Raw genomic sequence first — 27,625 nt, 5'->3', positions numbered from 1 at the left:
TTGGTTAGAGCCAATATAGGGTCCTCTATTCGGAAATCTAGACAGACTTTCTTGGCCACACCTAAGCAGGGTAATTATCCCTGCCTTCGATGTCCACAGTGTTCAAATATAGTGAGGGGTATTTTCCTTTACACATCCTCATACTGGTAAAGATTTTTATATCAAAGATTTTTTCACATGCGATACATCATACGTTATTTACTTACTAAAGTGCCCGTGCGGTCTCGGGTATGTTGGGGAAACTACCCAGCATATCCGGGACCGCATTGGCAAGCACAAATCGACCATCAGGTGTAAATTGAATCCCCCACCATTTTTTGACACTGGGACATACAATTTCCCAGTTAAGGTTTCAAATTTTGGAACATGTTCCCCCGATGAGACGTGGAGGGGACAGGGTGAAGAAACTCAAAGAGAGAGAGTCTTTTTGGATCCACACTCTTAGAACCCTGTCCCCCCATGGTCTCAATCGGGAATATGACTCATTTACATGAATTTATATTAAGGGGAGTGAGTTTTGTCTATAACTGTACTTTTCCTATTGTATTCCTTAAATTTGTATACATTTATAGTTTATGCCTCCAGGATTTTTATAAAGAGATGTGTCTCCCATTAAATATGGTTTACCCAGATTATAGTAATGTATTGTGGCACATATTATAATAATCATAATATTATAGCATAATTATCTTCTAAATTTATCTTGGCCAGTTAAATCTAATAGCTAAAATCATTATCTTAATCATAGTCTCTTTACTAATGTGTCGCTATGTTCCTCATGGCTGATGAGTGATTACTATCTCTTTCAGACACGCTGAATCTCAGGAACAATTCCTCTGGAGTGGTTTACGTTGTTATTCTCTTCCTGATTACACTGCGCATGCTCCTGGTTTCACTGCACACACATAGCTTGCGTTTCATTTTCTCCACCGCTTGTTTTCCACAATAAGGAAATTAATGCTTACACCCGCCCCTCATTGCTACTTAAACCCGTGCATGGTTAAGGCCCCTTTACACACTGAGACTTTCTAGCGATCCCACCAGCGATCCCAACCTGGCCAGGATCGCTACAAAGTCTCTGGTGAGTCGCTGGTGAGCTGTCAAACAGGCGAACCTGCCCAACGACGCAACAGCGATACGGACCTGCAGAACGACCTAGCTAGTCATTGGGGACGTTGTAAAGCAGCTTTTTGAAAGGGAAGTCGCTAACGAAGTCGCTGTAAAGGCCCCTTTACACACTGAGACTTTCTAGCGATCATGCTGCACAGCGGGAAACAAAGGACCAAAGAATGGTCCTGAGAGATGTGTAGCCATCAGCAACTTCACAGCAGGGGCCAGGTCGCTGATGTGTTTCACACACTGCAATGTCACTGGGGAGGTCGCTATTACGTCACAAAACCGGTGACGTTACAGCGATGTCGTTTGCGATGTTGCAGTGTGTAAAGCCACCTTTACTCTTTCACTCACTTTTCCTCTGGTCACTGGTGAAGCAGGTAATGAATGGATGGGTGCTTGTAGCTTATTTGATGTCTCTCTGACCAGAATTCTTATCTTATCTTGTTTCCTTTGTAGTCTTCAAACTCCCACTATCACCAATGGTAATTAAACCTCTTATATATTCCCTTTGTTCCTCCTTTCTACTTTAATTTTTACTGACAGCACCCTTTCTCTATATCATAGATCTTTTCTTCTCATTAATGCCGGATGTTCCCTTACTATGGGCAATTTATTATAACAGATTCCTTGATATAAAGTTATGTTAGAGGTAGGTATTCCTACCTATATAGAAGGTGGAATTATTTATGCTTCACTTTACTGACATTAAATTTGTCAATTAATTCCCTATATAGTCTTTCTATGAGACAATTTCCCATTTTTATATTTTTTTATATTTTTTCTTCCTGATAAGCGAATGCTTAGTTTAATTTTTCGTAGGTCATTAATGAAATGTTTCTCTACACAGATATAATATTGCCGCAATTATATACAAAGAAAACAAGTGTTGTGAGTCCAGTGTATACCTTTTCATTACCATAGGTAATAATGGAAAAACATTTTTTGATGGAAAATTTTCTATGCGTGTGATATGCTGTTTTTGATTAATTTCTGATGACATATTGTAGAGCACCCTATGTCATTGTAATATACATGGTCTGTTATCAGGTATTAATATTTGTTCTCTTGTTATCTTTCTCATTATCATAGAGTCATAAAAAACCGAAGAAGGCAAATAGCCGAAACGTTTTTGTTGTTATTATTTTATATCCTCAATAATAAAAGGATTATTCACAACATAAAATTTTTAGTGCCGGAGCTCATAGTGGACAGGGGGAAATTGATTGCTTAGAGGCCTTGAAGGGAGCAGAAGCAGAGATGGTAACACAGCCCACACCAGAGAATAGGCAGAAGCTAAAAGCAGCGCAGGAAGAAGTTAATAAGGTGCTATTGGAGAAAGTGGCTAGGAAGCAGGCTTTTCAAAAAGAGAACTTTTATGTGGAGGGAGAAAAGGTGGGACATCTGCTGTCAGTGGTGACGGCAGCCCAGAGACAATCATCCTTTGTGCATTGCATTCGCACCACAATGGGAGATTTGGTTACGGAGGGGGTAGCCTTTTATGAGGAATTATATTCCACTAGAGGGGAGACGAGACAGAGCGACCTAGAGGCTTTCTTAGGTACAATGACATTACCCAAAATTACAGAGACAGAGAAACACAGTCTAGAGGGCCCTATCACACTTGAGGAGATAGAGAGAGCTTGGCATGGCATGGCAAATGAAAAAGCCCCGGGGGTAGATAGTCTACCAGTGGAGGTATACAAATCTTTGGAAGAAATACTCTTACCCAATTTGCTGAGTGTCTTGGAGGAGACAAGGGAGAGGGGGACACTGCCAGAGTCTATGAGGGAGGCGATAATAACAGTAATATCTAAAGAGGATAAGGATCCAAAACTCCCCGAATCATACAGGCCCATCTCACTGTTAACGACGGATGTAAAAATTTTGGCCAAAGTACTCTCTAATCGATTAACAGAAGTGATATCTACCCTAATCCACCAGGATCAGTCGGGTTTTATGCCTAATAGATCCACGGCAAAAAATATATGACGATTATACCTTAACATGCAACTGCCGGTGGATAATCCGGTACAGAGAGTAATAGCTTCGTTAGATGCTTATAAAGCATTTGACAGTGTGGAATGGGGATATCTGTGGGGAGTGCTAAGACATATGGGATTTGGCCCTAATTTTATATCCTGGATACAGCTGCTATACACTAGACCAGTAGCTAAAGTGAGGATTAATGGAATGTTGTCACACACGGTGTATCTACAAAGGGGTACTCGCCAAGGATGTCCGCTTTCGCCTCTCCTTTTTGCTCTGGCAGTGGAACCACTGGCGGCTGCTATACGGCAGAACAGAGACATAAAGGGATTTGTATATGGCCATCTAGAATAGAAGATAGCCCTCTATGCAGACGACATTCTATTGTTTCTGGGAGACCCAGGGGCATCGTTGAGCTGTGCCATGCAGGTGATCGAGTGGTATGGGGGGATCTCTGGACTGAATATCAATTGGACCAAAACGAATCTGTTTCAGGTGGACGCGGGAGTGGATAGGTCGATCCTGGGTGATGAGGTCAACAGACTACGGATTGTGGACCAGTTTAGATATCTTGGCATTCAGGTATCCATGCCAATTGGGAATTACATTACTATTAATCTAGTCCCTTTGCTGAAGCAACTGCGAAGTAAGATAACTGCTTGGAATAAGTTTTATTTATCAGTAATAGGACAGATTAATCTTATTTAAATGGTGCTTATGCCCACGATACCCTATGTGTTGCACAATTCTCCTGTTTGGATCCCTCAGAGTCACTTTAAGGAGATTGATTCCATGTTCCGTGCTCTAATATGGGAGAACCAGCAAGCCAGACTTAAACTCGAGACGCTACAGAGACCGAAGGATGAGGGGGGGACTAGCACTACCAAATCCGGGAATATATTATCTGGCAGCTCAGAGTCAACATTTCAGGGGATGGGCAGATTTAGGGGTGGTAGACCCAGCATCCAGACTGTTAGGGCATGTTCTGCATCGGAAACCATTAGTGTTCGAACTGGAGTACGGATCATTTGGGAGAATAGGAAAAACGAGCCCCACACTTAGCCTGATGAATAGAATCTGGAGGAAGATCAAGCAAATAAGAGGGATTACAGCAATAACTGAAATCTCTCCGTTGTGGGACAATGAAAACTGCTCTGAGATATACAAGATAGGCAAAATTAAGGAATGGGCACGTAAAGGTATATGGGACAAATTCTTAGCCAGGGACGTCTGAAATCATTTACACAAATACAGGATGATTTTGGGATATCCCCACTTGGGTGGTACCAGTACAAACGGTTGGCGCATGCAGTGGTGGCTCAGGGGGTTAAGCAATCATTGCTGGTACAGGCAGACCTAGTACAGAAATATGTGTGTAGTAGTGGACAGTGGCGTAACTAGAGTTTGATGGGCCCTGGTGCAAAATTTGGACCAGGGCCCCCCTCCATGTACACCGACACTTAGGGTACGGGATAATGATGCTGACACTTGGCTTTTACCCACAGCACCCTGCTTTCCCATGATCTGATATCCATCTTATCCTCAGCACCCAGCTTTCCCATGCTCTGTCACACATCTTTCCCTCAGCACCCAGCTTTCCCATATCAGAGCATGGGAAAGCTGGGTGCTGAGAGATGTATAGCAGAGCATGGGAAAGCTGGGTGCTGAGGGAAAGAGCCTTCACACCTCAGCACAAAACATTCCCATCCCATACTTGTATCTTTGTCCCCCCTCGTACATAGTTCTCCAAATACTATAATGGCCCCCACATAGCCTTCCATATAGTATAAAGGGTCCCACATAACCGTTCATATATTAGAATGCACTTCCATAGTCCTCCATGTATTATAATACATTTTCCATAGTTCTCCATATTTTATACTGCACAACATAGTCCTCCCTGTTTTATAATGCACCCCCACAGACCATGTATAAACTAGCCTCCATAGTCCTCCATATATTATAATGTAGCCCCCATAGTCCTATATGTATTATAATGCAGCCCCATGAATCATATTGTATTATGCAGCCCCATACTCCTCCATGTATAATGCACCCCTATAGTCCATGTATAAGGTGTCCTTCATGTTTATTATGCAGTCCCATAGACCTCCATGTATCATGCAGCCAGCACCCCCAGGCCTCCATGTATCATGCAGCCAGCCCCCCAGGCCTCCATGTGTCATGCAGCCAGCCCCACAGGCCTCTATGTGTCATGCAGCCAGCCCCACCAGGTGTCATGCAGCCAGTCCCCACAGGGCCTCTATGTGTCATGCAGCCAGCCCCACCAGGTGTCATGCAGCCAGACCCCCAGGCCTCCATGTGTCATGCAGCCAGCCCCACAGGCCTCTATGTGTCATGCAGCCAGCCCCACCAGGTGTCATGCAGCCAGTCCCCACAGGGCCTCTATGTGTCATGCAGCCAGCCCCACCAGGTGTCATGCAGCCAGACCCCCAGGCCTCTATGTGTCATGCAGCCAGCCCCACTAGGTGTCATGCAGCCAGCCCCCCAGGCCTCTATGTGTCATGCAGCCAGTCCCACCAGGTGTCATGCAGCCAGCCCCCTCAGGGCCTCTATGTGTCATGCAGCCAGCTTGCCCCGGGGCCTCTACGTGTCATGCTGCCAGCCCCCCAGCCCCACCAGGTGTCATGCAGCCAGCCAAACCAGGTGTCATGCAGCCAGCCCCCCAGGGCTCCATGTGTCATGCAGCCAGCCCCCCAGGCCTCCATGTGTCATGCAGCCAGCCCCACCAGGTGTCATGCAGCCAGCCCCACAGGCCTCTATGTGTCATGCAGCCAGCCCCACCAGGTGTCATGCAGCCAGCCCCCCCAGGGCCTCTATGTGTCATGCAGCCAGCCCCACCAGGTGTCATGCAGCCAGACCCCCAGGCCTCTATGTGTCATGCAGCCAGCCCCACCAGGTGTCATGCAGCCAGCCCCCCAGGCCTCCATGTGTCATGCAGCCAGCCCCCCCAGGCCTCCATGTGTCATGCAGCCAGTCCCACCAGGTGTCATGCAGCCAGCCGCCGCCCCCCCCTCCCCTCCCCCCCCCCCCCAAGGGCCTCTATGTGTCATGCAGCCAGCTTCCCCGGGGCCTCTGCGTGTCATGGAGCCAGCAAAATAACAAAAAACAAGTACAATACCTCTCTTCTCCTTCCGACCCCTGCGACCGCGGTAGTTACGCCCCTGCCCCCATATGTCACACACCCTGCTCCCCATACAGCCTGCATCCCTCCATATCACTCACACACACACTACACCCCCATATGTCACACACCCTGCCCCACATAACTCACCCTGCCTGTACCCCAAATTACCCCTCTCAAACACTCTGCACCCCTTCACATGCTTCTGTCGCAGTCTGCACTCACCCTGCAGCCCCCCTCCCCCTCATGTTTCCTCTTTTCTCATTACCAGTCATGTGTCCAAAGTATCGTCTCCTGCTTTCTCCCCGGCAATCCTGTGTCTCCTCCCACAGTCACATGGGCATGACATCATCGCAGGTCCTGCAGGATGGATTCCGTCTGCCGTGCAGGAGCAGTCCTGCTCTGCTGCAGGTCAGGAACGCCTGGTGGCCTCTCCAGGTCAGGGGCCCCTCTGCCCCCTGCTGACACCGGGCTCCCCTGACTCACAGGCCGGCCCCCTAACAGTCGCGCAGTCGGCCACTACACAGCGGCACTACACATAGGGGCCCGGCAGCCGGCTCTGCAGAGCGGCTGCCGGGCCCCTTTAACCCCGCGGGCCCGGTCGCAGTGGCGACCTCTGCGACCGCGGTCGTTACGCCCCTGGTAGTGGACCCACAAGAGGAATCATATCTACTTTATATAGGGACCTACTGCATACATATTTGCTTGATCACCCTGTAAACACTAGAGCCCGCTTTACACGCTGCAATATATTTTACAATGTGTCGGCGGGGTCACGTCGTAAGTGACACACATCTGGCATTGTAAGTTACATTGCAGTGTGTGACAGGCACGTGCGATTGCGATTGAACGTTAAAACGTTTATCGCATGCACATCGTTCATTTCTCTAGAATTGAACGTCAGATTGTTCAACGTTCCCGGGGTAGCGCACATCGCAGTGTGTGACACCCCAGGAACGATGAACAGATTTTACCTGTGTCCTGCGGCTCCCGGCCCACAATGCGGAAGGAAGGAGGTGGGCGGGATGTTTACGTCCCGCTCAGCTCCGCCCCTCCGCTTCTATTGGCCGGCTGCCGCGTGACGTCGATGTGACGCCGAACGTCCCTCCCACTCCAGGAAGTGGACGTTCGCCGCCCACATCGAGGTCGTATGGAAGGTAAGTACACGTGACGGGGGTTAATCGTTTGTGCGGCACGTTCAACAAATTGAACGTGCTGCTCATACGATGGGGGCGTTGCAAATCGCATAAGATATCGTATGCGAAATTGCAACGTGTAAAGCAGGCTTAGGACTAAATGGGAGGCAGAGATAGATGGGATCACTGATGAGTTATGGGATAGTGTTTTGGAATATATACCGAAATTATCAATGAGTGAACCAGCAAGATTATCCCACCTCTACGTGGTGCATAGGGCATATACAGTAGATCCCCACTAATTATGTGTAAAATGGGATTGAGGAGTAACTCCGACTGTCCTAAATGTGATGGAGAAGGTGGCCACATTTTCCACATGATGTGGATATGCCCCAGGTTGGCACCCTTTTGGATAACTGTTCTTAATAGAATAGAAGGAGCTTATAGATGTAAACTTCCCAGACAAAACCTGGTATGTCTTTTAGGTTACGTGGAAGAAATTAGAGTAGACAACAATTTTAAAATAGTGATAGCCAGACTGCTGTATGCGGCAAGGAAAGTAATTGCCAAACACTGGATGCAGAGGGACCCACCGACTAGAGGGGAATTTGTCGCATATGTTAATCATATTGTTCGAATGGAGAGAAGCATATATGGGAAAAGGAAACAACTTGCACTTTTTGATAGATTGTGGAATCCGTGGTTGCAATATGGATAAATATTAGAGTTGGGAGATGTTGGAATAGGGGCAGAGATAGTTAGTTCTATACATTCTAATATATGCTATTGAAGGGTTAAAATGTAAGATCTTTGATATTGATATGGGTAATATGTATGCTGAGGGGGGAGGGGATGTTGGGGAGGGAAAGTTTTGTAGTTCTGCTCGTTATTGCTGAAAATATAACACGTTTTGTATAATTGGTGAAAAATAAAAATTTATCTGATTAAAAAAAAAAAAAGAGACAAAAAACGACGTGGAAGTCACCCCAGGCTGTTTTTATAATTATAATTAAAAAAAAAAAAGAAAAAAAAAAGTGGGGTCCCCCACAAACTGGATTACCAGCCAAGGTAAAGCAGACAGCTGTGGTCTGGTATTAGCAGGGTGGGAAGGGCCATAGTTATTTGGCCCTTCCCAGCCTAAAAATAACAGGCCACAGCCGCCCCAGAAGTGGCGCATCTATTAGATGTGCCAATACTGGTGCTTCGCCCCAGCTCAGTCCGCTGCCCTGGTGCAGTGGCAAACAGGGTAATATAAGGGGTTGATACCAGCTGTGTAATGTCACCTGGCATCAAGCCCAGCAGTAAGTGATGTCAAGGCGTCTATCAGATACCCGATATCACGAACTGTCAATAATAAAAAAAATAAAGACAAAAAATTTTATTTGAAAAAACACTCCCCAACACATTCTCTCTTTCACCAATTTATTGAAAAGAAAAAAAAATCCGGACCGGAGTAATCCATTTTGGAGGTCCCACTACGATTCTGCATGTTCAAGAATATGGCGTGCACGACCCTAAGTGGCTGCAGCGACATAATACTGCACTCACCCTTCCCGGGTCTACACCAGGGCTGTGTGAGCAGCAGTAAATTTAGTATCCCTGCTTAGTAGGCAGCCGGCGCTGAGAGCGGACTTCTGCGCATGCGGCCGACATGACCACTGCAAGGAGGTGAGACGGGGGGGACCGAAAAAGACCAGGACACAGCGGGTAGGGGACCTGGGGACGAAATTTCTGTTGCATCTGAGATGTCACATGCAACAGAAATTAGGAGAAGGGTGAATGCAGCATGCGCCGCCAGTCGCGCCCACCATTTTGGCTGGCCTGGAGGGGGTTTGAGGCCGGGGGGAGCACTCTGACCACAACGGGGGGAATCGGGGAGGAGATTTATTTCCTATCTGACATGTTTGATCATGCCAGGTTGGACATAAATCATTTTTGAACCGGCGCTGACATTTACTATCACGTCATTACAGTAAATGGTGTATACCGGTGATCACGTGATCGGGGATCAGAAAAAATGGCCCGAATCGTGATCTCCAGTGTCTCAGCTACACCTGGTAGCATAAACCCCGGAGATTTTCCGACGCTGGGGGGGCGCTATACACTTATGTCTGTCTGCTGTAGAAAAGCGGCGGAAAGGAATAAGTACCCTCTTCACCTATTTTTTATTTGTACACCGGAAGAGGGCTCAGGGGAGGACATTTCTCTGCGATCTGAAATGTTCGATCATTTCAGATTGGAGGAAAATGCATGCAGAAGCAGTGGCAGTTTTCGGCACGCTCTGGCCCACATCTTGGATGCTCCGGAGGGAGGGCTCTTGAGAACCACAGGGGTCTCCGGGGGACCAGAGAGAGCTCTGGTGTATCGAAGGAGGGCTCAGGGGGAGGACATTTCTCTCTGATCTCAAATGTTTGATCATTTCAGATTGGAGGAAAATGAATGCAGAGGCGGCGGCAGTTTTCGATGCGCTCCAGCGCCATCTTGGATGTTCCGAAGGAAGGGGTGGAAGTTGGGTTTCTCCGGTATCGGGGGCTTTGGGGGCACTAGGGGCTTATATTTATTACTCATCTGACATGTTTGATCACATAGCATGAAAAAGAAATCAGTTTCACCTGTCATTTCTTTTTTTTTTTTAATGTGATCGGCGATATATGGTGTATACCGGCGATCACATTATCGGGTTCCAAACAAAAAAAAAGTCCCGATTCATAATCTGGGGTTCTCAGCTACCTCCAGTAGCTGAAACCCCTGAGATTTTCCGTTGCTGGGGGGGCGGGCGCTACAGGCATTTTTTGGCAGACCGTCTCAAAGCATTGAACGACAAAAAGTACCCTGCAATTTCAAAGTTTTCAGATGTTAGATCGTCGTTATGGGGTTAAAGATGATCAGCAAAGAGGAGTGGACCAAAATTCCTCCTGACATGTGCGCAAACCTCATCATCAACTACAAAAAAAGTCTGACTGCTTGCTTGCCAACAAGGGTTTTGCCACCAAGTATTAAGTCTTGCTTTCCAGAGGGATCAAATACGTATTTCTCTTTGCAAAATGCAAATACATTTATACAATGTAATTTTCTGGATTTTATTTTGGATATTCTCTCACTGTTAAGATTAACCTACCCTTAAAATTATAGACTGTTAAAGTCTTTCTCAGTGGGCAAACTTACAAAATCAGCAAGGGATCAAATACTTATTTTCTTCACTGTACAAGAAGATGCCATTTTTGGGTAAAACATTTTCTAGATTCTGAACATATAAAGGGCTTTTTCTCTGTCTGAGTTTTCAGATGGACAACTAAAAGTGATTTCTGACTAAAACATTTCCCACTTTCTGAGCATGAATATGGCTCTAAAAACTGTAGTGGATTTTCTGGTGTTTAAGCACTTTTGATTTTTGTGAAAAATATTTTCCACAATCTAAACATGAAAATGGCTTCTCCCCTGTGTGAGTTCTCATATGTCTAACATGATTTGATTTATCTGCAAACATTTCCCACATTCTGAACATGAATAAGGCTTCACCCCTGTGTGTATTTTCTGGTGCTGATCAAGTTGTAATTTACTTCCAAAACATTTCCCACATTCTGAACATTAAAAAGGCTTCACCCCTGTGTGTATTTTCTAGTGCTGAACAAGATATGATTTTGATTCAAAAAAATTTCCCACATTCTGAACATGAAAAAGGCTTCACCCCATGTGTATTTTCTGGTGCTTAATAGAGATGAGCGAACCGGTCCCGGTTCGGCTCGAGGCCGGTTCGCCGAACGGGGGTCCCGTTCGAGTTCGGCTCGTCGAACGTTCGACGAACCGAACTCGAACGTATAGGCTATAATGGGAGGCAATCACAAACACATAAAAATGCATTATAAATGTACACAAACAGTTAATAAACATTGCCATAACACTTACCGGTCCCCGCGATCCCTTCTGCACTCTGTCTCCTGCCGCTATTCCATCCGATGATCGCTTAATCCTCCCGGTGACCTGCACTGCCAGCAGAGATGCAGGACCTATCGTGACGTCAAAATAGCCATGTGACCAGTCACGTGGCTATTATCTCACTGGCTACAGACTGGTCACATGACTATGACACGTCATGTAGGACCTGCGAGTGCATCTCTCCGGTACACGGTGCACATATGTGTATCGCCGTGTACCGGCGACATGCTCTAGCACACGGTCGACTCCCCGCTTCCGTTAGGGACCGGCTGACACAGCCGGTCATTAACGGAGATCACCCTTGCCATAGCAACGCAGTTAGCGGTGACGTCACCGCTAACCGCGGCTCCGAGAGCACCGTTGCTATGGTAACGCGTCTGTCAGCGTTACCGCTGTTACCGCTGACAGCCAGCACTGATCACTCACGAAGTGAAGGCTGCACGCTGCTTCCCGATTGTAGTGAGGATTGTAGTGAGGATGAGGTTCCCCAGCCCCAAGTGATGAGCTGGTGAATCTCATCCTTCCTCACTACAATCGTCACTACTACTACACTAGTGAGGATTGTAGTGAGGATGAGATGCCCCAGCCCCAAGTGATGAGCTGGTGAATCTCATCCTTCCTCACTACAATCGTCACTACTACTACACTAGTGAGGATTGTAGTGAGGATGAGATGCCCCAGCCCCAAGTGATGAGCTGGTGAACCTCATCCTCACTACAATCGTCACTACTACTACACTAGAAAGAAAGAAGACAGAAGAGCAGGATCGTGGAGGGCTGACAGGGGGTAATAAAGATGGAGTCTCTAATGTGTCTGTGTATTTATTTCTATTAAAGTATTTTTTCTCTGTGTGGTGTCTTTTTTTTAACCCTTTATTGGAGATTCTTAATGGCCGGGTCAAACGTGCCTGACATTAAGAATCTCTGGCTTAATACTGGCTAGTAAAACAAAGCCAGTATTAACTCAAGATTACCCAACAAGCCACCCAGCTCCAGGGCTGTTGGAAGAGTTGGATACAGCGCCAGATGATGGCGCTTCTATGAGAGCGCCATTTTCTGGGGCGGCTGCGGACTGCAATTCGCAGCAGAGGCGCCCAGAAACCTCAGGCTAACCTGTGCTGCAGATTCCAATCCCCAGCTGCCTAGTTGTACCCGGCTGGACACAAAAATGGGGCGAAGCCCACGTCATTTGTTTTTTAATTATTTCATGAAATAAGTGAAATAATTAAAAAAAACGGGCTTCCCTATATTTTTGGTTCCCAGCCGGGTACAAATAGGCAACTGGGGGTTGGAGGCAGCCCATGGCTGCCTGCTGTACCTGGCTAGCATACAAAAATATGGCGAAGCCCACGTCATTTTTTTGGTGGGCAAAAAAAATTCTGCATACAGTCCTGGATGGAGTATGCTGAGCCTTGTAGTTCTGCAGCTGCTGTCTGCTCTTCTCCATACAGATAGACAGCAGCTGCAGAACTACAAGGCTCAGCATACTCCATCCAGGACTGTATGCAGAAGTTTTTTGCCCCCTGAAAAAATTATGTGGGCTTCGCCATATTTTTGTATGCTAGCCAGGTACAGCAGGCAGGTACGGCTGCCCCCAACCCCCAGTTGCCTATTTGTACCCGGCTGGGAACCAAAAATAAAGGGAAGACCTTTTTTTATTATTTCATGAATTTCATGAAATAATTAGAAAACAAATGACGTAGGCTTCGCCCCATTTTTGTGTCCAGCCAGGTACAACTAGGCAGCTGGGGATTGGAATCCGCAGCACAGGTTGGCCTGAGCTTTCTGGGCCCCACTGCTGCGAATTGCAGTCTGCAGCCGCCTCAGAAAATGGCATTTTCATAGAAGCGCCATATTCTGGCGCTGTATCCAACTCTTCCAGCACCTGCCTGCTATACCTGGCTAGCATACAAAAATATGGCGAAGCTCACGTCCTTTTTTTGTAGTTTTTTGGCAAAAAAAATAAAAAATGCTTCCCTGGATTTTCTATTGCCAGTGAAGGTAACACCAAGCAGTGGGGGTTAGCAGCCAGTAGCTGCTTGGATTACCCTTAGCTAGCAATACAAAAAATGCAGCGGGAGCCCATATATATTTTTTTTAATTATTTATTTAAATAACTAAAAATAAAATGGGCTTCCCTGTATTTTGATTGCTGGACATCACAGTGCTGTAAAAATAAATCTTTAAAAAAATGACGTAGCGCTCCGCGGTATTTTTGATTCTCAGCGCAGATAAAGCAGACAGCTATGGGTTGCCACCCCCATCTGCCTGCCGTTACCTTGGTTGGCAATCAAACTACAGGGAAGCCCATTAATTTTTTCTATTTAAAAAATAGTTAAAAAAAAAATGACGTTGGGTCCCCCCATTTTTGATAGCCAGCTAGGGTAAAGCAGACGGCTGTAGCCTGAAAACCACAGCTGGCAGCTTTACCGTGGTTGGGGATCCAATGTGGTGGTCCCCTCAGGCTCTTTTTTATAATTATTGTATAAATATTAATAATTACACAATAAAAGTAGGGTCCCCCCAAATTGGATCACCAGCCAAGGTAAAGCGGACAGCTGTGGTCTGGTATTCTCAGGGTGGGAAGGTCCATAGTTATTGGGCCTTCACAGCCTAAAAATAGCAGGCCGCAGGCACCCCAGACGTGGCGCATCCACTAGATGCGCCAATCCTGGCGCTTCACCCCAGCTCATCCCGTGCCCTGGTGCAGTGGCAAACGGGGTAATAAATCGGGTTGATACTAGCTGTAAAGTAACCTGAGATCAAGCCCAGCAGTTTGTGATGTCATGGCGTCTATTAGATACTCAACATCATAAACTGTCAGTACTAACAAAAAAAAAAAAAAATCGACAAAAGAAATTTATTTGAAAAAACAGTCCCCAAAACATTTCCTCTTTCACCAATTTATTGTAAGAAAAAAAATAAAGGGGTCCCACGACGACTCTGGACCGTCTAGAATATGGGGGGAGACACTCAGGGAACGTATCCCCCATTTTCTAGGAGTGCGGACCCTTCATGTGAGGAGTGTGGGTGCAATGAATCTGCACTCACTCTTCTCGGGTCCACAGCAGCAGAGTCCATGTCGTAATGGTTGCTACCAAAGCTGCAATGCCCTGCTCATGAGGTAAGGGCATCCCTAATCAGGAGAACTACTGTAGAGGAAGCTCTGCTCACTGGTATATAGGTGCTCAGAGGTAATAATAGATAAAATTAGTGAGTAACCTCGGCACTCTAAATCTCCCAGACTAAGTCAGTAAGTCACAACGGATAGTAATGCAAAATCACTCTTTATTGGTCCGTATTAAGAAAAAAATTTTTTTCATAAGCATATATGTTTTTGTCCAAAACAAGTTACAAATGACGTTTCGGCCTGAGCCTTCGTCAGATTGGACTTATCTGCATGTAATTATGAAAAATGACAATCAGTATCACATAAGAGTGAGAGAACAATAACATAAACTCGAACAATGTAGAGGTACAATTGGGATGCAGCAAAAAAATTGCAACACAGCAAGAAATGAAACACATGATACAAATGTCATAATACAGTACAAGGACAATATAGTAATGACAAATATGGGGTCAGAGTAGACTTAGACAGCTCTGGTACGAAAGAGATGTCAATCATAAAGTAACATGTGCAGTAGGTGTAGAGCTACAGTGTGCATGGCAGAGCTAATGGGTAGACCGACCATAGAAAAAGAACGGAGAAAAAGTGGAGAAAAAGTGGAGAAAAAGTGGAGAAAAAGTGGAGAAAAAGTGGAGAAAAAGTGGAGAGAAAGTGGAGAAAAAGTGGAGAGAAAGTGGAGAAAAAGTGGAGAAAAAGTGGAGAAAAAGTGGAGAAAAAGTGGAGAAAAAGTGGAGAAAAAAATGGAGAAAAAATGGAGAAAAAGTGGAGAAAAAGTGGAGAAAAAGTGGAGAAAAAAATGGAGAAAAAATGGAGAAAAAGTGGAGAAAAAGTGGAGAAAAAGTGGAGAATAAGTGGAGAATAAGTGGAGAATAAGTGGAGAATAAGTGGAGAAAAAGTGGAGAAAAAGTGGAGAAAAAGTGGAGAAAAAGTGGAGAAAAAGTGGAGAAAAAGTGGAGAAAAAGTGGAGAATAAGTGGAGAATAAGTGGAGAAAAAGTGGAGAAAAAGTGGAGAAAAAGTGGAGAATAAGTGGAGAATAAGTGGAGAATAAGTGGAGAAAAAGTGGAGAAAAAAGTGGAGAAAAAGTGAATAAGTGGAGAAAAAGTGGAGAAAAAGTGGAGAAAAAGTGGAGAAAAAGTGGAGAAAAAGTGGAGAAAAAGTGGAGAAAAAGTGGAGAAAAAGTGGAGAAAAAGTGGAGAAAAAAATGGAGAAAAAGTGGAGAAAAAGTGGAGAAAAAGTGGAGAAAAAGTGGAGAATAAGTGGAGAATAAGTGGAGAAAAAGTGGAGAAAAAGTGGAGAAAAAGTGGAAAAAAAATGGAGAAAAAGTGGAGAAAAAAGTGGAGAATAAGTGGAGAAAAAGTGGAGAAAAAGTGGAGAAAAAGTGGAGAAAAAGTGGAGAAAAAGTGGAGAATAAGTGGAGAATAAGTGGAGAATAAGTGGAGAATAAGTGGAGAATAAGTGGAGAATAAGTGGAGAAAAAGTGGAGAAAAAGTGGAGAAAAAGTGGAGAAAAAGTGGAGAAAAAGTGGAGAAAAAGTGGAGAAAAAGTGGAGAAAAAGTGGAGAAAAAGTGGAGAAAAAGTGGAGAAAAAGTGGAGAAAAAGTGGAGAAAAAGTGGAGAAAAAGTGGAGAAAAAATGTAGAAAAAGTGGAGAAAAAATGGAGAAAAAGTGGAGCACCCTTTGGTGCCTTTCATGTGGCACTAAGGGGTGCTTAGCTTTGTATTTAGCCAAAAAAATGAAAAAAAAAAATGACATAGGGTTCCCCCTAGTTTTGTAGCCAGCTAGGGTAAAGCAGACGGCTGCAGCCTGCAGACCACAGCTGGCAACCTCACCTTGGCTGGTAATCCAAAACTGAGGGCACCCCACGCTGTTATTTTAAATTAAATAAATAATTTTAAAAAAAACACGTAGGGGTCCCCCAAAATTGGATCACCAGCCAAGGTAAAGCAGACAGCTGGGGCCTGATATTCTCAGACTAGGGAGGTCCATGGTTATTGGACTCTCCCCAGCCTAAAAATAGCAGGCCGCAGCCGCCCCAGAAGTGGCGCATACATTAGATGCGCCAATCCTGGTGCTTCGCCCCAGCTCATCCCGCGCCCTGGTGCGGTGGCAAACGGGGTAATATATGGGGTTAATACCAGATGTGTAAGTCACCTGGCATCAAGCCCTGGGGTTGGTGAGGTCAGGCGTCTATCAGATACCCGACATCACCAACCCAGTCAGTAATAAAAAAAAATAGACGACAAACACATTTTTATTTGAAAAAACACTCCCCAAAACATTCCCTCTTTAACCAATTTATTAGAATGAAAAACAAATCCAGGTCTGGTGTAATCCAAGGGGTTGCCATGACGATCCACACTGTCCCAGTCAATGAAGAGCAGGATGTTCCCCATTGGCTGGGAGAGCAGTGCAGTGACCTGAGCTAACATCAATGGGTCAGCCCAGGTCACTGCAGGGGATGACAAGTGCTGCTGTCAGCGAGGTACATTACCTGCGCTGATCTCCAGCACTGCCGACAGCCCCTGTCACTGAGCTCAATGACCGGCTTCACACCAAGTATCGCGAGAGGTCCGTGACGTCACCGCTAGTCAGTCTCGGGTCGGAAGCGAGAGGTGATGTGACAAGCGGCGGCCATGGAGGACAGTGACAGCGCTGAGGTCGGGATGGCGGGACTTCATCACCGCAGGTAAGCCGAGCGGGGGGGGGGTGTGGGTGTGTGTGTGTGTGTGTGTGTATGTGTACATGCCGCGGGCAGGAGGGGGCGGAGCGAGCTGAGCGGGGAAGTGTGGGCTTCCTGCACGTAACTAAGATAAACATCGGGTTACTTACCAAAGCGCTTTGCTTGGATACCCGATGTTTATCTTGGTTACCAGCTTCTGGCAGGCTGCCAGCGATGGCTCCTGCACACTGTAGCTGTAAAAAGCCCTGCTTTTTGCTGCTAGAACCGTTCTCGAACATATCTAGAACTATCGAGCTTTTGCAAAAAGCTCGAGTTCTAGTTCGATCTCGAACAGCCCCCAAAATCACTCGAGCCCCGAACTGGAGAACCTCGAACCACGAACCGCGCTCAACTCTAGTGCTTAACAAAAGGTCATTTTCCTGCAAAACATTTCCCACATTCTGAACATGAAAAAGGCTTCTCCCCTGTGTGTATTTTCTGGTGCCGAACAAGATGTGATTTACATGCGAAACATTTCCCACATTCTGAACATGAATATGGCTTCTACCCTGTGTGTATTTCCTGGTGCTGAACAAGATGTGATTTACGTGCAAAACATTTCCCACATTCTGAACATGAATATGGCTTATCACCTGTGTGTATTTCCTGGTGCCGAACAAGAACTGATTTATGTGCAAAACATTTCCCACATTCTGAACATGAAAATGGCTTCTCCCCTGTGTGAGTTCTCATATGTCTAATATGATTTGATTTATCTGCATAAGATTTCCCACATTCTGAACATGAATAAGGCTTCACCCCTGTGTGTATTTTCTGGTGCTGAACAAGTTGTAATTTACTTACAAAACATTTCCCACATTCGGAACATAAAAAAGGCTTCTCTCCTGTGTGTATTTTCTGGTGCTGAACAAGATATGATTTTGATCGAAAACATTTCCCACATTCTGAACATGAATATGGCTTATCACCTGTGTGTATTTCCTGGTGCCGAACAAGAACTGATTTATGTGCAAAACATTTCCCACATTCTGAACATGAAAATGGCTTCTCCCCTGTGTGAGTTCTCATATGTGTAATATGATTTGATTTATCTGCATAAGATTTCCCACATTCTGAACATGAATAAGGCTTCACCCCTGTGTGTATTTTCTGGTGCTGAACAAGTTGTAATTTACGTCCAAAACATTTCCCACATTCGGAACATAAAAAAGGCTTCTCTCCTGTGTGTATTTTCTGGTGCTGAACAAGATATGATTTTGATCGAAAACATTTCTCACATTCTGAACATGAAAAAGGCTTCACCCCTGAGTGTATTTTCTGGTGCTTAACAAAAGGTGATTTTCCTGCAAAACATTTCCCACATTCTGAACATAAAAAAGGCCTCTCCCCTGTATGTATTCTCTGGTGCTGAACAAGATCTGATTTTTCTGCAAAACATTTCCCACATTCTGAACATGAAAAAGGCTTCTCCCCTGTGTGTATTTCCTGGTGCCGAACAAGATGTGATTTACGTCCAAAACATTTCCCACATTCTGTACATGAATATGGCTTCTCCCCTGTGTGTATTTCATGGTGCCGAACAAGAACTGATTTACGTGCAAAACATTTCCCACATTCTGAACATGAATATGGCTTCTCCCCTGTGTGTATTTCATGGTGCCGAACAAGATCTGATTTACGTGCAAAACATTTCCCACATTCTGAACATGAATATGACTTCTCCCCTGCGTTAACACTCTCACCTCTAAAAATCTCTGATTTATGGTTAAGATTTTTGCCAGACTCCGAAGAAAATCTTTTATCCTCTGTATGAATTTTTTGATGGATTACAAAAGATGTTTTGAGGGAAAAACATTTTCCATATTCTGCACTTGAAAACTGCTTTTTTGCTGTAAGAGCAGTTTGATTTTTAACTCCCCTTTTATAACTTTTATTTTTCTTAATAGTCTGTAATGAATCAGAAGATAGGACCTGTTTAACAGGATCAGATGATAGATTGTTGCTGTATAGGGATGATGGTATATCTGGAATATTGGCAGATACTTCAGCTATATCTTGTATGTCCGTAAGTTCATCTGAATCTGATTTACAAATTGCAGATGTCAGTTTTCCCTCGGATCTTGTCAAACAGTAATCTGAAAAGAATAAAAGATTATTTTTTAATAAAATAACCTTACATTATATTTTTTAAAAAAATTCTAAAATATTTATAGAAATTAGGATATCAAACTAGCAAGATTCAATTAAGATACAGTGCCTTGCGAAAGTATTCGGGCCCTCTTGAATTTTTCAACCTTTTCCCATATTTCAGGCTTCAAACATAAAGATAAAAATTTTAATATTATGGTGAAGAATCAACAAGTTGAACACAATTGTGAAGTTGAACGAAATTTATTGCTTATTTTAAACTTTTTAAAAAAATAAATAATTGAAAAGTGGGGCGTGCAATATTATTTGTCCTCTTTAAGTTAATACTTTGTAGCTCCACCTTTTGCTGTGATTTCAGCTGTAAGTCGCTTGGATGGAGTATGTGCGCATCGAGAGACTGAAATTCTTGCCCATTCTTCCTTTGCAAACAGCTCAAGCTCAGTGAGGTTGGAAGGAGAGAATTTGTGAACAGCAGTTTTCAATACTTTCCACAGATTCTCGATTGGATTCAGGTCTGGACTGTAACTTGGCCATTCTAACACCTAGATACATTTATTTGTGAACCATTCCATGGTAGATTTTGCTTTATGTTTGGTATTATTGTCTTGTTGGAAGACAAATCTCCGTCCCAGTCTCAGGTCTTTTGCAGACTCCAACAGGTTTTCTTTGAGAATGGTCCTGTATTAGGCTCCATCCATCTTCCCATCAATTTTAACCATCTTCCTTGTCCCTGCTGAAGAAAAGCAGGCCCAAACCACGATGCTGCCACCACCATGTTTGACAGTGAGGATGGTGTGTTCAGGGTGATGAGTTGTGTTGCTTTTACGCCAAACATATCGTTTGGCATTGTGCCCAAATAGTTTGATTTTGGTTTCATCTGACAAGAGCACCTTCTTCCACATGTTTGATGTGTCTGCCAGGTAGCTTGTGGCAAACTTTAAATGACACTTTTTATGGATATCTTTGAGAAATGGCTTTCTTCTTACCACTCTTCCATTAAGGCCAAATTTGTGGAGTGTACGACTGATTGTTGTCCTATGGACAGACTCTCCCACCTCAGCTGTAGATTTGTTCAGTTCATCCAGAGTAATCATGGGCCTCATGGCTGCATCTCTGATCAGTTTTCTCCTTCTTTGAGATGAAAGTTTGGATGGATAGCCAGGTCTTGCTAGATTTGCAGTGGTATGATACTCCTTCCATTTCAATATGATCGCTTGCACAGTGCTCCTTGGGATGTTTAAAGCCGGATTTGATTACAAAAAGATTTCCAAAACTTTAAACTTTTCCACAACAGTATCACAGACTTGCCTGTTGTGTTCCTTGGTCTTCATGATGCTCTCTGTGCTTTAAACATAACACTGAGAATACCACAGAGCAGGTGCATCTATACGGGAACTTGATTACACACAGGTGGCTTATATTTATCCTCAGCAGTCATTTAGGACAACATTGGATCATTCAGAGATCCTCAATGAACTTCTGGAGTGAGTTTGCTGCACTGAAAGTAAAGGGGCCGAAAAATATTGAACGCCCCACTTTTCAGTTATTTTTTAGAAAAGTTTAAAATAAGCAATAAATTTCGTTCAACTTTACAATTGTGTCCCACTTATTGTCGATTCTTCACCATAATATTAAAATTTTTATCTTTATGTTTGAAGCCTGAAATGTGGGAAAAGGTTGAAAACTTCAAGGGGGCCGAATACTTTCGTAAGGCACTGTAAAAGCAGTGAACAATTAAACAGTAGATGTCATAGCAGGAACCACAAGAGCATGATGTTCAACCCTTTTTGTTCATTCCGCCTCCCATATATTGGCATAATAAGCCGTCAAAAAGAGTTACACAATCCAAAATGATAATAAAAAATTCTACTCTGCCCCCACAAAAAACAATACCCCTACTTCCCTCCATCATTTGTACATGGAAAATCAGAACATTTCCATATTACTAGTAGCTGAAAGACAATTAAAAAGCAGCATAGTTTCCATAAACCAGTTTGGTAAAGTCTGCGCTCTCAATACTAAATATTCCTGTCTCTTCTGAGCATTGCAGTGTGCCCAAACACTTATTTTCCACATATTTAGCATTGCTGTCTACGGTTTGTGTGTCTCTAGAAACACAAGCTGGGCACTATGCATTGAGCACTAAAATGGCATACTTGTAGTCTTCTCTCTGCAACATCCACTACGTGCTAATTTCCAGAGAATGCCTGTGGGGTGAACACTGAGGAAAATGGAGTCACTTTGGGGGTTTTTCTTCTGTCTTAGGGTTCTGTAAATGATGACCACAAACTATTCCGACATAATCTGTGTTCTGTTCCAATAGCCAAATAGCGCTTCTTCCCTTCTGAGCCCTGCCATGTGCTCAAACAATAGGAAACTGTTTGAATCAGGAGTTGCAAAATAAATAAAAAATTAACCCCTTAACGACCGCGGGCAGTAAAATTACGTCCTAGCGGTCATAACGTTACTGCCCAGCAGCATGCTGCGATCGGCGCACATCTCAGCTGATTTTCACAGCTGAGATGTGTGCCTGCTAGGCACGAGCAGAATCGTTATCTGCTCATGCCGTTTAACCCCTTATATGGCGCTGTCAATATTTGACAGCGCCATTATAAGCGCGATTCCCATTCGCCCCATTGAAAATTAAAGGGTTAAAAAAATAAAAAATATACACACATTTGGTATCGCCGCGTTCAGAAACGCCCGATCTATCAAAATAAAAAATCAATTAATCTGATCAGTATACGGCGTAGCGGCAAAAAAATTCCAAACGCCAAAACGACGTTTTTTTGTCGCCACAACTTTTGCGCAAAATGCAATAAGAGGCGATCAAAACATAGCATCTGCGCAAAAATGGTACCGTTAAAAACGTCAGCTAGAGACGCAAACAAAAAATAAGCTGTCACTGAGCAATAGATCCCGAAAAATGAGAACGCTATGGGTCACGGAATATGGCGTAAAACGTGCGCCACTTTTTTCGGACAAACTTCCGATTTTTTTTTAACCCCTTATATAAAAGTAAACCTATACATGTTTGGTGTCTACGAACTCGCACTGACCTGAGGCATCACACCCACACATCAGTTTTACCATATAGTGAACACAGTGAATAAATATCTCAAAAACCATAGTGCTATCGCACTTTTTTTGCAATTTTTCTGCATTTGGAATTTTTTTGCCATTTTCCAGTACACTATATGGTAAAACTGATGATTTCATTTAAAAGTACAGCTCATTTCGCAAAAAATGAGCCCTCACATGACCATTTTGACTGAAAAATAAAAAAGTTACGTCACTCAGAAAAAGAATGGCGAAAAAAAAAACGGAAAGCGAAAAATCGGCTGGTCGTGAAGGGGTTAATGCAAATTTTCTCTCGCTTTCTCATACACCTGGGCCCTCAACAAATTACTACTTGTGTAGACATCTTACGAATCTTTCAACATCTCTGCTCTCATTGGAACAGTTTTCCTCATCATCTTCACCTTTTATTCATAGACCTTTTTACACCGTGGGGAGAGTGGCGATAGTCTTACATAGCGGTACCCGAGACACAATGTGTTTGATGATTAATCATTAAGGTCTGATAACTTTCCTTGGCAATTATTATTACACAATTTAAGGGTTAATAAATGTATGTGGTTTTGATGGTATGAGTGCAATTTTGTAAGCTACAGGTCCTTCCAAGTCACTTCCAAAGCAATTTAATCCACAGAAACATCAGACGTAAAGTAGAAATATGGTAAATGCAATTAACTATTTTCTGTGGTATTGCTTTCTGTTTTAACCTTTTCACCCCGCAGCCTGTTTTCACCTTCATAACCCGGTCATTTTTTTCAATTCTGACCAGTGTCAATTTATGAGGTTATAACTCTGGGACGCAGTAATCACCTCCGGCTGCTGTAGTGAGCCGTTGTTGATCCCTGTACATGTCTGCTGATTGGAACAGTAGACATGTGAGGCTAACAGCAGCAGGTGGAAGCCCAATCCACCTGCGCCTGCTTGCCACTTATATTGCTCTGTCAAAATGTGACAGAGTGATTTAAATGGCCGAGGCAGGATCACACTGTTCCCCACCGAAATCGCTGGCGCGGATGGTTGTCATGGTAGCTCGGGGTCATATGATTACCCCTGATGCAACAATGACATATTTCCTGTGAGAGCCAACAGAGCTTTTAGGAACGCTGCAGCTCTGATCAACAGAAATGAACAAGCGAGATTGTGCTGTCAAAATAGGACACCGTGATTTAAATGGCCAAGGCGGGATCATACTGTTCCCCGCCGACATCGCTGGCCCCCTGGTGTGATCACGGGAGCCGATGGTTGTCATTGTAGCTCGGGGTCATATGATTACCCCTGACGCAACAATGACGTATTTCCTGTGAGAGCCAACAGAGTTCTCAGGAACGCTGCAGCTCTGATCAACAGAAATGAACAAGCAATCAGACAGTGGATCCATAAAGTCCCCTAAAGGGACTAGTAAAATAAAAAATAAGTTTTTAAAAATATGAAAAAAAAAAAAGTTCAAATCACCCCCCATTGAAAATAAAACAGTTAAAAACTATATACATATTTAGTATCATCACGTTCAGAAACGCCGATCTATCAAAATATGAAATCAATTAATTTGATTGGTACATGGCGTGGCAAGAAAAGAATTCCAAATGCTAAAATTAGATTTTTAGGTGACCGCAATTTTTTTTAAAATGCAATAACAGGTGATCAAAACATCGCATCTACACTAAAATCGACAGTTAATGACACAAAAAATAAGCCATCCCTGAGCCCCAGATCCAGAAAAATGAGAATGCTACGGACCTCAGAAAATGGCGTCAAATGCGCTACTCTTTTTTGGACATACTTCTGAATTTTTTTAACCCCTTATATAAAAGTAAAAGTATACATGTTTGGTTTCTTCAAACTCGTACTGTCATGAGGCATCATACTAACATATAAGTTTTACCTTATAGTGAGCACAGTGAATAAAAGATTCCAAAAACTATTGTTTTGAAATTTCACTGCACTTGCAATTTATTTTCACATTTTCCAGTACACTATATGGTAAAGCTAATGGTTTTAATCAAAAGTACAATTCGTCCCCCAAAAATAGCCACATACGGCATGTGAGACTGTGACCGGGGTTATCTATGACGGCCGGTATGTCTCGCCCCGGTTGTGCTCACTCCATGATAGAAAGTAAATCCACTCTAGGGTTAATGCTGTTTCCCTACAGGCTGAAGGAAGGGTTAAATAGAATCAGGAACGAGGGCAGGTGTGCCGGGTGTGAGGGAGTGAACAGAACTCCCTGAGTTTTCTGCTGGAGAGGCACATGTATTGTGTTATGGACTTTTATTTGGACATTAAAACCGTGTGCTGTGAACCTTAATGCCTGGATCCCGTGTCTTCTGCTGCGCAGCCGACCGTGCTACCTCACATATGGTGGAGAATCGGCGGGCATGACAGCCGGTGAGGTGTAGCATCCATCCCTGGTGACCCAGCTGCGCATGTCCTGGATTCGAGCGGCTGTACTACAGCCCAAACCCGGCGACGCCATGGAGGACATACTAAAGCATTTGGCTCAGGATAATGCACAGCAGCAACAGACCAATGCACACCTGCTCCAATCCTTGCAAGTGCAGGAAAAAAAACTCCAAGAACAGTTGGATCAGGCCAATGCACGTCAGCAGCAATCCTTGCAAGTGCAGGTCAAAATGCACCAAGAACAGATGGAGCAGGCCAATGCACGTCAGCAGCAAGCCTTGCAATTGCAGGAAAAAAGGCACCAAGAACAGATGATTCTCCTGGCCAAGTCGATCCATGCCGGACCGGCAGCAACAACCCCGGGACCGGGTGACGACGGCAGCGTCCGGAAAGCGGTGAGACAAGCGTTGCAAAAGATGACCCCGGGTGATGATGTGGAAGCGTTCCTGGCGGTGTTTGAGCGGGTGGCCGAGCAGGAAAAGCTGCCGACCCCGCAGTGGGCTGAGGTATTGTCGCCCTATCTGACGGGGGAACCCCAAAAAGCGTACCTGGACCTCTGTGCCGAGGACGCCATTGACTATGTGACCCTGAAAGCCGAAATACTGGCTCGGTTGGGGGTGAATACCTATGTACGGGCTCAGCGGGTAAATCAGTGGTTCTATGAGGAAGCCAAACCCGTACGCTCCCAGGCCTATGACTTGTTGCATCTTGTAAAAAAGTGGTTGCAGCCTGACACTCTGAGCCCGGCGCAAATGGTGGAAAGGGTAGTAGTGGATCGTTTTGTGCGCACTTTACCCGTCACCGTTCAACGGTGGGTCGGACAGGGTGACCCGAGTACCCTGGACCAATTAGTGTCCCTGGTAGAGCGGCATGTGGCTACGCAGGACTTGATACGGGACACTGAGACTTTGCGTACCGCCCGTCGGTCCGGCCCCTCCAAGCCTAGGGCCAAGGACCCACCGCTGACAACGGTACAGGAGTCCCCTACCGTCCCGTCTGAGGCCGCAGCCGCCATTCCTGAGGTCCGGAAGGTTCTGTACCCTAAACGACAACCCGTCAAGGGGGTTTCCGTCCCCATTAGATGTTGGCGGTGCCAGCGGGTGGGACATATGGAAGCCCAGTGTCCACTCACCACGGAGCCCATGGATTGTGGGGTTACCCGGCGGGGTTCAATGTATGCTCAGGTGGTGTGTACCGCTGACCTGGTCTCCCCAGAAACTGAGCCCCACTTGTGCCAAATACAGGTGAATGGATGTCCGGTTACAGGATTGTTGGATTCCGGAAGCTTAGTGACCCTTGTGCGATCCACCTTGAGAGCTAAAGTAAAGGCCACAGGACGCACCGTGGGGGTGGTTTGCATACATGGGGACCGCCGAGACTATCCCACGGGGATTGTCACCATCACAGCACCTTGCGGTCAGGTGCAACATGAGGTGGGACTTCTTAACACTCTTCCTTATGACGTGATCCTAGGAAGGGATCTGCCCTATTTTTGGACTTTATGGAGGGGACCCCCTAAGTCCCCTCAGATATTGGTCGGTCCGGGACCTGAGCCCTACAATCCTGAATCCGGGACACCTGCCGTAGGGGTCACCATGATAGGGACAGAGTGTGAACCCGATAGGTCGCCCCTAGAGGTATTGGCAGGAGAGGCTGAGACGGTCGAGCCCATCCCGGAGTTGGAGGCGTCCCCGGATACGTTTGGGACAGCCCAACTCCAGGACCCTACGTTAATACATGCCCGGAGTCGGGTGACAGTAGTTGATGGGGTGGCACAGCTGCCCGGTGCCCAGGTAAGGTACCCCCATTTCGCTCTTAAGCAGGATTTACTCTACCGGGTAGATGAAATACGGGGCGTAGGGGTAGAACAGTTGGTGGTGCCCCAGCCGCATCGCCGGCGGGTCCTCGACTTGGCTCATAAACACCTGATGAGTGGCCACCTAGGGGTCAAGAAAACGCAGGAGCGAATATTGCAAAGGTTCTATTGGCCCAGGGTCTTTGGGGAGGTAAAACGGTTCTGCGAAACCTGCCCGGAGTGTCAGCTTACTGCACCCCTGACCCATTTTCGCAGTCCGTTGGTACCGTTACCCATTATAGAAGTCCCTTTTGAACGGATAGGGATGGATCTGGTGGGGCCCCTCGTAAAGTCCGCTCGAGGGCACCAACACATCCTAGTGATCGTTGACTATGCCACCCGGTATCCCGAGGCGATACCTCTCAGACAGACTGCAGCAAAGCTTATAGCTCGGGAGTTGTTTGCTGTGTTCTGCCGGGTGGGGTTGCCCAAGGAGATCCTTACGGATCAGGGGACCCCATTCATGTCTAAAGTGACCAAAGAGCTATGCCGGCTACTCCAGATCAAGCAGTTGCGTACGTCTGTGTATCATCCTCAAACGGACGGTTTAGTCGAGCGTTTCAATAAAACCCTGAAAACCATGCTAAGAAGGGTGATTTCAAAAGACGGGAAAGACTGGGATATGATGCTTCCCTATTTGATGTTTGCCATACGAGAGGTGCCACAGGCATCCACGGGGTTTTCGCCTTTTGAGTTGTTATACGGGCGACATCCCCGGGGATTGTTGGACCTGGCAAAGGAAACATGGGAACAAGAGCCCACCCCCCATAAAAGTGTGATTGAACACATTTTGGGTATGCAGAACCGCATAAGCGCGGTCATGCCAATTGTGAAGGAGCATTTACAGGAGGCTCAGGCCGCGCAAAGCGGCCGCTACAATAGACAAGCCACCGTGCGGACCTTTAAACCCGGGGATCGGGTGTTGGTATTAATCCCCACGGCGGAGAGTAAATTCCTGGCTCAGTGGCAAGGCCCCTACGAGATAAAGGAAAGAGTAGGGGTGGTTAACTATAAAG

The 27,625-nt window shown here is 45.2% G+C and overlaps 1 protein-coding gene across 2 annotated transcripts in view; it reads right to left on the bottom strand.

Moving 5' to 3' along the window:
• LOC142312180 (uncharacterized) overlaps positions 1 to 27,625 on the bottom strand; it is a 187,930-nt gene that overhangs the window by 75,030 nt on the left and 85,275 nt on the right. Inside the window, exon 11 of one of the 2 annotated variants that reach the window (XM_075351080.1) lies at positions 18,871 to 19,263. In XM_075351080.1, the coding sequence (XP_075207195.1) occupies positions 18,871 to 19,263 (393 nt within the window). Of the gene's footprint in view, positions 1 to 16,985; positions 19,264 to 27,625 lie in introns of those variants that run through there. The other variant, XM_075351079.1, reaches the window with a different exon arrangement.

This window comes from Anomaloglossus baeobatrachus, chromosome 5 (genome assembly GCF_048569485.1).
Source record: "Anomaloglossus baeobatrachus isolate aAnoBae1 chromosome 5, aAnoBae1.hap1, whole genome shotgun sequence".
Lineage (NCBI taxonomy): Eukaryota > Metazoa > Chordata > Amphibia > Anura > Aromobatidae > Anomaloglossus > Anomaloglossus baeobatrachus.
Note: the sequence above shows the minus strand (reverse complement) of the source record. Positions and strands in the feature narration are given on the sequence as shown.